The sequence below is a fragment of the Pelodiscus sinensis genome, chromosome 1, assembly GCF_049634645.1.
Source record: "Pelodiscus sinensis isolate JC-2024 chromosome 1, ASM4963464v1, whole genome shotgun sequence".
Classification (NCBI taxonomy): Eukaryota; Metazoa; Chordata; order Testudines; family Trionychidae; genus Pelodiscus; species Pelodiscus sinensis.
The window spans coordinates 41,506,619-41,521,114 of record NC_134711.1 but is presented as its reverse complement, the minus strand read 5'-3'; the positions used below and the strand labels follow the sequence as shown (position 1 = coordinate 41,521,114).

Sequence of the window (14,496 nt, the reverse complement as noted above, 5' to 3'; positions counted from 1 at the left end):
TCATCTGCTCTCCAGATTAGTCTGACAGAGAGAGACCATGTTGGAATGGAAGACCAATTTCTGAAGGAGACTTAGAGCAGATAACTTCTGCTTCTGAGCACAAGGGGGGAAAAAAACCACTGTGGGTCTTCATCTGTAGTGAGTGCTAAGGGTGGGACCTACACTCCAAGATTAGAAAACAGACAAAACAGACGGGGGGGGGGGGGGGGAGGAGGAGGGATAGGAAGGAAAAAACAAGTATTTTAACACCTGACAGAGAAGCACATTCCCACAACAGAGAACCATACATTAGCATATTCAAAGTGTGGAATCTATTTTAAAATTTACTTTGTTTCTTGGAGGGTGTTAGTTTACATTCTGTGATACATTCAATGTGCCTGCTGCAGTCAACATTCAGATACTAGAAAATTATCCAAGTGTGGGTACCTGTCTAGCAAGATATCTTGAAAGCAAATACAAAACAGCAGCATCAATGAAAAGCATTACTATAAAAGTTAATAATAACTGGCTGCATTTGCATAGGAGAAGCAGCCTAAAAGAGGATAGTTCTTTGCTCTTAATTGGATAATCAGTGTAAGAAGACTAAATTATCTTTATATTAAAAAAAAATCTGTAATCAAACACCACCTGCTGCTACCACATTGTATTCATGTGTGTGTGAAGCAAGCACAATGGCTGTCACTTTCAATTATTATGTTTGAATATCTTCATAGACGAAGCACCGAACAGAAAAAAGTGGTACAGGATCTCTGGTAGGAAGGAGAGAAAATTAGTATGCTCATCATAGGGTCAGATTTCCAAAAGCACACAAAAGTACACACTCACTAAGCTATTGCACACACAAACTCCAGAATTTAGATCGGGGTGGGCAATAATTTTTCATCGTGGGGGAGGGAGGGCACTCCAAGATTTTGGCAAGTGGCCAAGGGCCACACTTCTATGGAGGTGGTGAGGGGTCTGGGATGGAAGTTGGGTGCAGAAGGGAGCTTGGGGTGAATAGGGTGCACAAGAGGGTGTGGGGTCTGAGAGGAAGTTTGTGTGAAGGAGGGGGCTGTGATTTGGGGCAAGGGTCCAGGAGGGAGTAAGGGTGCAGGAGAGGATTCTGGACAAGGGGAGGGACTCTAAAGGGAGTGCAGAGTGTGGGAGGGAGTTGTGACCTGGAAGAAGGGGGTGCAGAGGGTTTGGGTGGTGACGTGGGGCAAGGGAATGGGGTGCATGGTTAGGAAGAGTACAAGGGTGCAGGAGAGGATTCTGGCCTGGGGAAGGAGCTCTAGGAGGAGTTGCAGGGTCTGGGAGGGAGTTGTGACCTGAAAGAATGGGGAATAAGAGTACAGAGGGTTTGAGTGGTGGCTTGGGGCAGGTTGTTGGGAGGAAAGAGGTGGTGGAGTGCAAGAGGCAGGCTCTGTCTGGGAGACGCTTACCTAAGTGGCTCCCAGGGAGCAGCCTGCAGAAACCTGAGGCAGACTGCCTGCTGCAGTCCAAGGCTGCTGGCTGCTCCACATGTCTCCGCTCCGAGCATAGGGAGGGGAAAGGAACTTTACCCTTCACATGCTATCCCTGACCCCAACAAAATTTCTCAGCTCCTATTGGATGAAAACTAGCCAATAGGAGCTGAGAGATCTTGCTGTGAGCAGAGGCATCATGCAAAGCCTTTCTCCTTTGCCCCAGCAATCCAGAGTGGAGAGCATCTGGCTGTTTGAAGTGTGAGCTGCTCTCTGCCTAAGGGTTCCTGCAAGGTAGCCAGGGGCTGGATCAGGTGGCTTGGTGGTTCAGATTTGGCCTGCTGGTAGCTTCTTGTCCATTCCTGATTTAGATCAATCCAGTTTTGTGTACATACGTACTGAGATACTTGGTCAAACTGGAGCCAGAAGCATGCAAAAGAATGTATATATTTTGGGAGTCCTAAACTATTACTTAATCAGGGTGGTCCAACCTATTCACTGCCATGGATTGAATGGTAGTTGGCCCACTCTAATCTAATCTTCTCAAATTCTGTATTTTCCTCACATGAAATATACAGCATTAAGAAACGTAAACAAAACCTTTAAATGCTCTCCTCTACTGTGCGTGTGTAACATACTGCTGGGGACATTCAGAGCCTCAGCAAGAGTGAGCTTAGCTGGAGATAAAACTGGGCTAGCTCCCTGCCACACCAGCCTTTCTTCCTCACCAGCAAAGTCTTCAAGAGTCTCCCAGCCCAAACTATATCCAGCAGGTAACTAACAGCCAACTCCATCTCCCAAGCTCCTCAAATATTTTTTTTGCAATGCATAACATATATCATAGCACAGTTACAGAAGACACTCAGTTTGCTACTTTTTTAGAGAGTTATCACAATACAGTAAACTTCCGATAATCCGGCACCTTTAGGACCCAGGGGCTGCCGGATTATCAGATATGATGGACTATCAGAAGGGGGGGCTATGAGAGGTCTGGGGTGGGGTGGGGGGATGCCACCCCAGGCCCCCCATAACCCCTCCTTCCAATAGTCCGGCTCTGCCCCAGGCGTCCTCAGGTCAGTTTCAGCTGAGACACGAACCCGGCGCTGTGAGACCAACCCGGCAGCACCCCAGCTGCTCTCGGGGATGCCTGGGAAGAGCAGCTGGGATGCTGCCAAGCTGGTCCCGCAGCGCCGAGGGGCGACGCTACGGGACCAACCCGGCAGAACCCCAGCTGCTCTGCCTCCGGCTTCCCCAATTCAGCTGCTGGTCAGTTTCAGCAGCAGCTGAATCGGGGAAGCCTGGCGCAGAGCAGCTCCAATTGTCCAGCTGCCCAGAGCACTTCCGGGTTCCCGATGGTGCTGGACTATCACGAGTGCCAGAGCATTGGATGTCGGACCAATGGAGTTTTACTGTACATCTTATTAGCTTGACGGGGGTTAAACTCTTCCTTCAGACAGAACAGTGAGTAAGTTTATAGCAAAAATAAACCAAGTTTATTAACAGAAGGATATAGGTGAAGTGATAGCAAGAAAAAGAAATAAAGGCAGAAATGATTACAAGCAAATAAAAATAGTAACAGATATCAAACAGACTACAACTTAATGCAGCAAAATACAGTTTTTGTTCCAATCTAGATAATTTTTCTAACCCAGTCTCTTTTCAGCTTTTCCTGGACATCCTGGCCATGATCTATCACAGGAGATGGTCTGCTTTGTTCCTTTGTCTCCTAAGCTGATGGATAAAGATGGAATCTCTTGTTGTTCCTCGTATCCCCAAGGGGAAGTCTCTGTGTTATAAGTCAGGAAGGCCTCCTCGGAGTTCAGTCTCCTGTGTCTCTCTAGGGTGCAAGACCAGTGTTAATTCACTGTCTCTAGAGTTCAGAATTATGATAACTCTAATGCTTTCACACTTGATGGCTTTGTTAACTGCTAATACGTACACTGAAGTAATCCTGTATTCCAAGACAGACTTAATTATCACCTATACCTAAGCTAGGATGTCTTGTCTTAAAAGTGTTCTAGTAACGAGAATTGGTAACTTCATATATAATGTTAATGCCTGAATTTTACAATACCACCAATAGCCAGTGTGTTATGTTCAATGCCTCATGTGGCACATTCTGTACCGATATTGTTACTGTATTGCATAGGGTGTGAATACAGGGATGCCTATGGTCACAGTTCTCTAACACTTTTTAAAATTAAATAACCGAGTGTATGCTTAGGTCTATATAAAGACAAGCACACACTTTTGCTCCCTTGCATTTCTGTAGTGTCTAGAAGTCCTAGTCACGGGGTCCTGCTCTACTACTTCTTTTACACTGAGTCAGTATATCTCATGATGACCCTCCAGTCTCTTCCAGAAGAACAGTGAAAAGGGGGTTGTTTTTTATAAAAAATGTTCTGAGCCACCAGCAGAAAGCAAAGAGAGCATCCCTATGTCAACAAACTGTCCTTGTGTTCATTTATGGATTCTCTAAAAAGAATATAAGATGTCAGAAGAGTGCCAGGGTAAAAGATTCCTCCAACCATAGGCATATCCTAAATGCCTCAGAAGCTGAAGACACTAGGTATGCAGAATATATGACTATTTACACAATGGCATACATGTGTGCAGTATTTTACAAAAGACATAAAGATGAACTCTTCCCCTGCAGAATTTATAGTTTAAGACCCCAATCCTGCAATTGGCTGTAAATGGAGAGATCCCTGTGTCTGTATGCAATCTGTTCAGGATAAAGCATCACATTAAAACATGATTAAGAACAAGAGGTGACTCTGCTGCTCAGTAATAGCATTTCCTACTCCTGGTAGAATTCTATACCAAAAATAAAAAGATTCTGCAACAAAAAATTAAATATTCTGTGAACATTAGACTGTGACAAGAACTTATTTACATTTTAATATTTTAATTCAACATACCAACAGATGTTTTGCCTCACTGAGAAGTGAGCAAGAAGCACTGAACTGGGTCTTAAAAAGTTGGTCTTCCTGAAACCGTATCACATTATACAACAGGAAGCAAGTGACAGATATAAAAGCTGTTGTACTTGACCAAACAATTGGAAGCACATTACTTTTGTTTAATTCTTGGCTTGCACATGGCTTATATTGCAAAATGGCTTAAAACAAACATACAATTTTAATCCCATGTTTTTTTCAAATGGAATATTATCACAGAACTCCTTCAACAAATGGCTCTCTTCTTTTGCTGTAGCACACAATTATTCACAGGTAATTTTACTTCAGCACTATCTGAAAGAGATGCATGTTCAGCGCAATAGCAAGGAAAATATATTTTTAATAGGCCTAGCAGTATCCTTTTTCTAACAGGGAGTTGCCACAATATCAGAAAAGATATACTGGAATTAGAAAAGGTATACAAAAGGGAAACAAAATGATTAGTGTGGAGAAAATTAATGAAATGTAATTTACTCCTCATAACGCAAGAATTAAGGGACCTCCAATGAAATTAATAGACAACAGGTTTAAAACAAATAAAAGGAAGGGTTTATTTTCATACAATACACAGTCAACTGGTGGGGCTTTTTGGGACAGGATGTTGTGAAGTTCAAGTCTATAGGTTGTACCTCCCTTAACCAGGACTCTATGGTCCAGGAACATCCGTGGTCCGGAAGGACAATGGATGTTCCTGAACCACAGAACCCAGGTATAGGGAGGTCTGGCATGGGGGAGGAGTGGTAGGCGTGGGGTGGGAGGGAGTGGAGAAGCCGGTTCCAGGGTGTAGGGTGTGGAAGGGCAAGCGGCACAGTAGGCAGTTCTGGTCCCTGCGACCACGAAACTCTGGCCCTGACCATGGAGCTTGAGGGCTGGCAGTGGCTGCTGAGGAGCTGCAGCCATGGGTGTGGAGCTCTGAATGGCAGCGGTAGATGCAGCGTTCTGGATCCAGCTGTGGAACTCAGGATGGCAGCATCAGCCATGGAGCTCTATCCACAGCCATGGAGCTTGTTAAGGGTAAAAATCCAAGGTTTGTAATGTTTAAAGGCATTATAGGGCATTCAATTTGAAAACAAAATGGAAGATCAGTCCCATGACACTGGGTCTGACAGGCAAAGGTTTTCCCACTTTTTTACAGCACAGAGGCAAACAAGTTCCAGTTAAAACCGAATTACCTCAGAAGATCCTATGGGATTTCCCTGTAGGGTCAGACTCTACAGGGTCTCCCTCGCAGGGGTTTCCTGCCTTAGACTGCATAAAAGGCTGGCAACCAAACAGCTTGGGGCTGCCCATGCTAGTGGCAGGTTGTGCAGGGTTTTCCTTTCAGGTCATCTAGACTCCTGACCAGACAGCCGTAGCAGTACTGAAGACTCCACAAATACCACCAGATAGCCAGCAACCTTGCCAGTTACCTTCCAGCGGAAGCAGGGAAGACTATGAGGGTTCTCCTCAGTGCTCCTCTCTCAAGGCTCTCCAAAAGCCACGAGATATGAGGTCCTGAGCAACCATCTTGGAAACTTTCAAGAAGGTTGCTATAAACTCTTTGTAATACTTACCTTATTATTTAGACTCAGCCAAAGGCTTATTTTGTTCAGTGGGTTCTGGAGACTGACTACTGTACAGGTTAAATTGTTCTTTTGTTTCTGAACTACTTTTGGTTACCCATTGAATTCCCTATTTTTGTAAATTTTCCCTAAATACATTTTCCATTTGTTCAGTTTACATACAATGAATTATCCTCTGATTAATTAAGGGACGAGGGAGGCACACCATCAGATGACAGATGCTGGCTGTCACAGAACCAGAAAGAGGGTCTAAGTTTTGTTAGGGGACCCCCTGTAGCTTTCTCTTTCTAAAATAATTTAGCCACCTAACAGGTAGGTAGCAGCAGGGTTAGACTGGAGCCCTAACCAGAGGAAGCAGGACATCATGGGCCATGTTGAGGGGGACTTCTCCGGTCTGGAAAATCCCCTCATTCAGGACATATCGGGACAGGTCCCGAGGGTGCTGGATGGGGGAGGTCCAATCTATAGAAAAGTTCTAAGCATGTACTATGGCTATGGGTATACAAAGAAATGACTACTCTGCAGAAGTACAAACACATTTTCAAAGTGGTGTGAAGGATTTATTCCCAATGGCCTTTATAGGAGGCAACTATCTAAATCCAGGTTCCAAAATTTTAAAATGTATCCTACAGTGTAACAGAGTCCACCATAAAGTGCTTCTGTAGGGTGAAAAAGCAAAAATAGGATTTGTTATTCAGTGAAAAATAATAATTCACTAGGCAATTTGTAACTAATTTAATTAGACTTTGAGATTCAGAGCAACAGGAATGACTTTTGATTTCAGCAAGATTTATTTTTTCTAAAACGATCACATACACTGACACCACCCAGTAGTATAATACAAATTATATGAATCTTTGTAAGAACTCCTAATTGCTCTTTCAAGCCCAACTCATCACCCATTCATCTCAATCAGATGTTCTTCACTAAATGACAACCCACTATGGAAATGGATACAGCCTGAAACAGCAGCTCTGAGATGTATGAACTGCTCCATTGTATTCAGTGTGGTGTTCTCATCTCTTCTTGCTCAGGCATTTATCAAACTAGTTCACATGCAGCCTTTTATAATATCAGGGTATCAGACATTTTGGTTTCAGTGCAAAGCTTCCAAAAGGAGCCCCAACAGAATGAAAGCCGTGGTTGTAGCTCTAGATGAGTTCCATGGATGTCCTCTTGTACCGGCAGGGTAGAGAGGGTGGGCCAAAACCAAACCTCTGAAGTATTCCATATTTGGTCCAAGCTGTTCCAAGCTCTAAGTCTCACATTGCTGTTCCACGGTCCTGCCACTGTCTACTCTGCTAACAGCCGGTCTCTCCCACCAATCAAACACTCGGTGTGGCAGAGTGATAACCAAAAAAATCATATTGCCTGGTCAATCATAAAGCTCCTAACTTAGCCTCCTCTGCCAATTACAGCACGACAGAAAAAGTGCTGCATTCTTTACTCAGCAACACTGAATGCATGCCAATCACCGCATCACCTCAATGGAAAAAATCATGCACACAGGTGCCATGCTGCCTTCATTTCTACCTTGGCTAGCAACATCGCACTAAGTGGCTACGGCCCAGTAAAATTAGGATAGATTTAACCAATGCGAAAGGAAAGTAAGACGACTGACAGTCCCATATAAACTTCTTGGGGAGGCTAGGGCTGATTGTGTTTTGATGCCTTATTCTGACTCTTAGGTCACAGACAGTCTCAGAGAGCTGCAACGAATGAGCCAGGGGGCATCTAAGGCCCAGGCACAGGAATTAGCCTTCTCCCCTAAGCCTTCTATATGGGGTTCCACAAAGAGAACATCAATTTTCTGAATAAGCTAACTCACCCCCTTCCACAATGCAGGTGCAATAGCCTGCCCCTAGGAGTTCAGGGGCAATTGCCATCTAATTACAGTAAAACTCCAATAGTCCGGCATCCAATAGTCCGGCACTCCTGATAGTCCGGCATCAAAATGGCAAGAGCCTAGTGAGTGAGCTTCGGCAAAAAATGAGTCACGAGGTAACAGCGGAAGCAGCTGATCTGAGCAAAAAGGGTAAAAAAGGCTTAAAAAAACCTAAAACATTACAGTATACTGTATACAGTATGTACAATAAAAAGAGTTAAGAACACTTTATATACAGTATATAATGTATACAGTATATATATATATAACCAGCTTATAGTACCTCCTGATAGTCTGGCATATCTGATAATCCGGCACCACCTAGGTCCCATAGGTTCCGGATTATCGGAAGTCTACTGTATTTTAACTTGCTCAAGGCCTTCTAGATTATTCTTCCTCTCCCATGGGCTCTTAGCTCAGAGCTCTCATAGGACAGAAGTGAAAGAAAAGATGGTCCAAGTCATTTCTAGCATAACAATGTTCTCTGACATTTCAAAACATCCAAGAGCTTCCAGGGAATATTTACCTGAAAGAGAACACTCACCACTGGCTGGTGCCAACTGACTCAGGCTTGGGCTACAGGGCTCCAAAACTGAAGTGCACAAGTTTGGGTTAGGGTTGCAGCTCAGGCTTTGGAACCCTATGAACCCAGGTTCCATCCCAAGCCCAAATGTCTATGCTACAATTTTACAGCCCTGCAGCTGGAGCCTGAGTCATCTGAGATGGGCCAGCATAGATGTTTTATTTAACGGTGAACATACCTCCAGGGGGCTAAGAAGTCCCTGGGCCACTGCTGAAAGTTGCCCCCTACTGAAACCTGAAATGGTGTTCCTTCATGGAATTTGAGCAGGAGAGGGGAGTTCACTCATCAAATTGGGAGGCCTCAAAAAACAAGGAACATGCACAACATGTTTTCTGGAAACCCAGTGGCAGGGCTCAAAATCCCAGGGCAATTTGTGCCACTCCCTCCCTCCATCCTTCCGCTGGCAGGCCTGGGTTCAATGAATGCATATCAATTTGATGGCGCAAAGAAAGATGTGACAACAGATTGTCTGAAAGCCCCCTTGCTCCAAGAGAGCCCTAGTCTTCTGTAAGGCACACAGCACATTTCATTCGTTTACGTGCATCCTTTTGGCAAACGCCCACCTGGAACTACAAACTTTACTTTTAATAACTTTTGTTGTACTAAAGAGGCTGTCAGGTGCCATGCCCTCACTAACAAATTCTGAGCAACTGAGATTAGTGTGGGGAGGATCAATGGTTGGGGGGAAAAAAAGTTAAAAGAATAGGAGGATGGTGTAAAATGCTGAGATTTTTTGGGGGAAGGGTAGCTCTGTGTCTTGGAAGCCATTAGCTCGAATGACCCCAAATTTGGAGCACTAACACTATGCAGAACCCCATGAAACACAGCAAATTTCAAGACGGTCTGAGTCAGAATACAAATTTGGAGCATTTTGAATCTCCTACCTTTAGCCAGACTTAACCATAGAGGACCAAGTGGTCTGCTATAAGCAGCACTGGATAGCTTTGTTTGCACAACGTGCCTTGTCAATATTCTAATTTTGTAAATGCAGCAACACTCACCCTTCCTAATTCTTTATCTTCGAGAGCTAGGACCCCAGTGCTTTCTGTAAAGAGTTTCACTTTCACAACAGGCCGAGGGTGAGTAGTGGTGAAGTCTCCTTGAGTTCCCCACCTGTAATAAATAAATAAAGTAACAGAATTTATTATTTGTTTAAGCTTTAAGATAATAACATGGTAATACTTTGTAGAAACATGTAACTTTGTTCCTTGGCCTAATTTTTAAACAGTAGAACTTCATATTTAGGCAAACAATTTTGTACAGCTGCAGCTGTACTTGGCCACAGACTAGACATCTGTATCTGAAAATTGGGTGACTTGTGATAAAACTTCATTTTCATATATGATTTTGTAATTAAAAATCACATATTTGACAGATGGCATAGTCAAAGCATTGCAATAATACTCTTTTGGGAGAATGCAGTATCAAGCTTGTGAATAGATTTATGTATAACAAAGCAGAATATCACATTTATTCTTCTATTGAAATACACTAAAATTATTAGGTTTAATCAAATCTCTTGGGTGTGTAACTAGGCTCTGAAACTCTTTGCTTTTTTAAAGTTGGGCATGTGTCTGAGTGGGATGTGTCTGCTGGGAGTGCTGAGTCCCAATCCCTCTACCATTCTGGAGACAGGGCAGTGCTATTTCAGTTTTACATACTAGGGATATCCTCTATTCGGATATATCAGAGGGGTAGCCATTGTTAGTCTGGAGCTGCAAAAGCGACAAGGAGTCCTGTGGCACCTTATAGACTAACATGTATGGGAGCATAAGCTCTCATGGGCAAATACCCACTTCGTCAGATGCATGTCATCCTTGTCTCTAATAGTCTGGGTCATTGTGGTGTGTTTTATGGCTCTAGAGTGGGGTGGAGAACCTTTTTTGGGTCAGGGGCCACTGACCCACAGAAAAATCAGTCGGGGGGCTGCACACAAGTGTGAAGTGGGAGAAAAAACCCTCTTTGTGGCCCCTGACTGAGAAGGAGAAAGACACTCTCCACATTCCCCTCACACATCAGAGGCTGAGGGGCAGCTGAGTAGATATCATGTGCTTCAGCCCCAGTACTGGGGCTGGAGCACCAGCATAGGCTCCCCAATGCTGGGGGAGAGGGGTGTCCTGAACCTTGGCAGCCAGATCCAGGCAAGATGAAGGCCGCATCCAGCCCCCAGGCCTGAGGTTCCCCATCCCTGCTTTAGAAGGAAAGCTCTGGAGGCGCAGGGAGCATTTATCCCCCATAGAGACCTGGTCTACATTAGGGAGTTATTTCAAAACTCCCCTTATTTCAAAACAACAAGCAAAGCATCCACACTACCAAGCCTGATATTTTGAAATAACAGGCTGGTTATTTCAAAAAAATACCTCCTGCTTTCCACAAGGAATAATGCTAATTTTGAAATAGTTATTTCAAAATAGCAGTAGCATGGACACTGAGCTGCTGCTATTTTGAAATAACTACTCCCCGGAGTAATTCAAACTACTTACTCCCCAGTGTTTCCTGGGTGCTAAGTAGAGGTAGCGCGCCCACATTATTGGAGCCTGCCTTGGTCTAATTTTGAGGCTTTCCTGTAGAGTGGACATGCTATTTTAAAATTATTATTTTATAAGTTATTATAATAAAATAAGTTATTTTGAAATAATTTCCTAGTGTAGACATGCCCAGAGCCTGGGGAACTTACACTAAACCATCAGCTAACTCCTCTAACCCAGGATTCTGTCTCTGTGAAAGAGAAAGAGAATGGGGCAGCTGCTAGGGTCTGGCTAGACTACAAGCGCATTTTGCGTACCTTTTTCTGATTCTTTTATCAGAGGAGGTTTTTCTGATATTTGGCCCATCTAGACTGGGCCAAATGTCAGAAAACCCCCTCTTTCAGAAGCCACCTTCTTCCTTGTAGAACAAGAAATACAGGGGCTTCTGAAAGAGCACATTTACTCTTCCGCAAAAAGAAGCGGAAGAGCAAACGCGTTCCCTGGACATGGCGGAGTTTTTTTGGGATCCGCTAGTATCCCAAACTGCCCCCCCCTCCGGCAGTCTAGCTGTACCCTTAGTGAGTTGAAGTTTTTTGAATACACAGGCTTTTGGGGAGAATATAGAGTGAGCACTTGAGAAGAGGTCCAGGAAAATCTTTGTACCACTTTGTATAAACACTACAGGTTTCTATTTCACCATCAACTGAGGGAATGTTTACACTGCAATATAGGGACAGGAACAGACTCAGGCTCAAACCCATTTTCTCTCCACCGACAATTCTATCTGATTCAGGTGCAGAGCCACAATGGTAGAGGGTTCAAAACCCAGACCTGATGGGGGTTTAAGCAGAATTCCATCATTTTGCAGTGTGCATATGGCTTGGGCCCAGAACCTCCAGATTCAGCTCCTGAGAATCTGCCAATTCTTTCCCACAATCCCATGAGACAGTTTCCTGTATCCTTTCTATCCCAAGACTAACCAATCATCTCCAAGGAAGCTAAAGGAATTTTCTGATTCAAATACAGCTGCTTGGCTTTTAACCCTTCCATTTGTTCTGACCGCTGAGCTGAAAACACAGTGACCCTCCTTCTGCATTTGCAATGACCAATGACATGAAGAAGTCTTTCACACGTGTGCCATTAACTGGCCCAGGACAATAGGCAGATTCTGGTAGATCTGTGGTGTGAGGTGAGTAAAGAGTTTGATTGGGTCCCAGACTGAGGTGTCATTAGAGGAGGTTTTCGAACACACTGATGAACTAAACAGTAATAAATCATCAGGAAACGGCAGAACTGCTAACTCTGGTGCGTAACTTGTCATGTAAATCAGCTTCTGTACCAGATGACTGAAGAATAGCTCATCTAATACCAATTTTTAAAAAAGGCTCCAGAAGTAATTCTGGCAATTACAGGCTGAAAAGCCTAACTTCAGTACCTTGCAAACTGTTTGAAACTATACTAAAGAAAAATTATAAGACACATAGATGAACATGAATTATTGGGGAAGAGTCAACATGGTTTTTGTAAAGGGAAACTGCTCCAGTCTATTCAAATTCTCTTAGGGGGTCAACAAGCATGTGGACCAGGGTGATCCAATGTACTGATCACGTAAACAGGGCCAAAGAACAAGTAGAACTAGATCAGAACCAGATCGATAACTAGCAGCTAAGCCCTACAGACAGATACCTGTGTGGCGTATTTTGTACCTTGGGAACCCAGTGTCGGACCTTAGACTTACTCTGGCCGGTTACAGCCATTATGGAGTCCTCCGTTGGGAACACACATGATCCCACCCATAGGCCGAGTGTTGAGCCCCACATGAACACAAACTGCACCACAGGCTGCAAACAAACAGGCTGCAGGCTGCATGTTGAGTAGCCCCGCTGTAAAGAGTTCAACTATTTCTTGAAGAAACTCATTCACTGAAATTTTACACATGAATATGCTGCAAATTATCCCTGTTTCCTACAAATTACCAGAAACGTTCTTATGTAAAACAAGTTATCAAATATTCCCTTAAGAAAATCAGGAGAATCTTTACTATATTTTAGATTGTTTAAAGATTTGAGATCATGTTAATTTTACAAGAATATATACAGAATGATTCAGCATCATTAGACAAACATTGTGATGTGAAGTTATCTTTTTGCTAGTACCAATATCAATATTTGAGATACTGAGTGATATTTACAGGAAGAACCAGGAGCCGTGCAAACAAAATGCTGCAATCTATTACTGTAGAATGAAACAATTACTACATGTCAACCACTGCAAGTTTAATGCACATGCAGCTCTGAAATAGTAGTAGCAACGAAGAAAAAGCTATTGGGTTGCCCTCTTCAAGCCTTAAGAATACATCAACCTTGTTTGCAAGCAATGTATACAAATAAGTAAAAATAAGGAAAATAAATTTAGAGCAAATGTATACATTTCTTTTTAAAAAAACGGAATTGGAAGATTGACCATAAAGTACACCCCTTCCCTTGATGACCTTTCGGGTTGGGAGGCTTTATTGGGTCAAGCAAGGAAAGAAAATCCTTTGTTCCTTTGATTGGCCACTTGTTCCTCCCCAGGTCTTTTCTTCCTCTTCAAAGGGTAAATCTAGACTACAGGGTTTTGTCGACAGAAGTTTTGTCGACAGATACTGTCGACAAATCTTCTGTCGACAAAGAGCGTCTACACTACATTCAGTTCTGTCGACAAAGCAAGCTGCTTTGTCGACATGGCAGTATAGACGCAAGGACAGTTTACATGCAATAACGCTTTCTGTCGACAGAAGGTGTTATGCCTCGTGAAATGAGGTTTTCCAGTGTCAACAAAACTGCTGAGTTCTGTCGACGTTATGTCGACAGAACTCAGCGGTAGTGTGGACGCAGGTATAGTTTTGTCGACAAAAGTCCACTTTTGTCGACAAAACCCTGTAGTCTAGACACACCCAAAGACATTTAGCAAGAGTACGTATGACCCTTCCCTGGACAGAAGGGTACAGTCTATTGCCTGCTGCAAGGTGAAAGTTTAGAAGATCTTCCCCCTGCCACCTGGAAGCCAAGTCTTTCCCCAAATCTCTTGTGGGATAACAGTAAAACCTGGTATTGGGGCTCTTGCTGTGAGCACCTTGTTAAGTCACCTTTCAGGAGATAGGAAGCGACCTTCCCCTCATTGCCAGTGTGACGGGGAAGAAACTCCCCGCACTGACAGCCCCTCCCCCGGAGAGGCGCCGAGCGGCGCGGCGGAGCGGAGCCCAGGGGAAAGCTCACGGGGAGGGGAGCGAGGGCGCGCAGCCGCAGGCGTGCCGGGCAAGACAGGCGGCAGGACCCAGGAGGAGGAGGAGAGGAGACGCCAGGGTGAGCGGCACGCCCCGTGCGTGCCGGCTCAAAAGGGGGAGTGGCCGGAAGGACAGGGGGCGGCCGGCGTTCACCTTCTCTTGGCAGGCAGCCAGGAGAGCAGAGCCGGAGGAGCCAGCGGGACGGAGGAGGGACTCTGGACCCGAGCATCCCTTGCCGTGGGTAGCGAGACTCCCCAGCCGGGGGCCCCGGGGATTGAAGCCGCCGACGGACGGCCCCACGCCCTGCGCCCCGAGCGAACCGACGGTCGAG

The 14,496-nt window shown here is 44.5% G+C and overlaps 1 protein-coding gene across 5 annotated transcripts in view; it reads right to left on the bottom strand.

Annotated features, from left to right (window-relative positions):
• Positions 1–14,496, bottom strand: part of CADPS2 (calcium dependent secretion activator 2) — a 514,814-nt gene that overhangs the window by 240,426 nt on the left and 259,892 nt on the right. For all 5 annotated transcript variants that reach the window (XM_075928806.1, XM_075928789.1, XM_075928797.1 and 2 more), the window contains exon 7: positions 9,434–9,545. In XM_075928806.1, the coding sequence (XP_075784921.1) occupies positions 9,434–9,545 (112 nt within the window). The remainder of the gene's footprint in view (positions 1–9,433; positions 9,546–14,496) is intronic.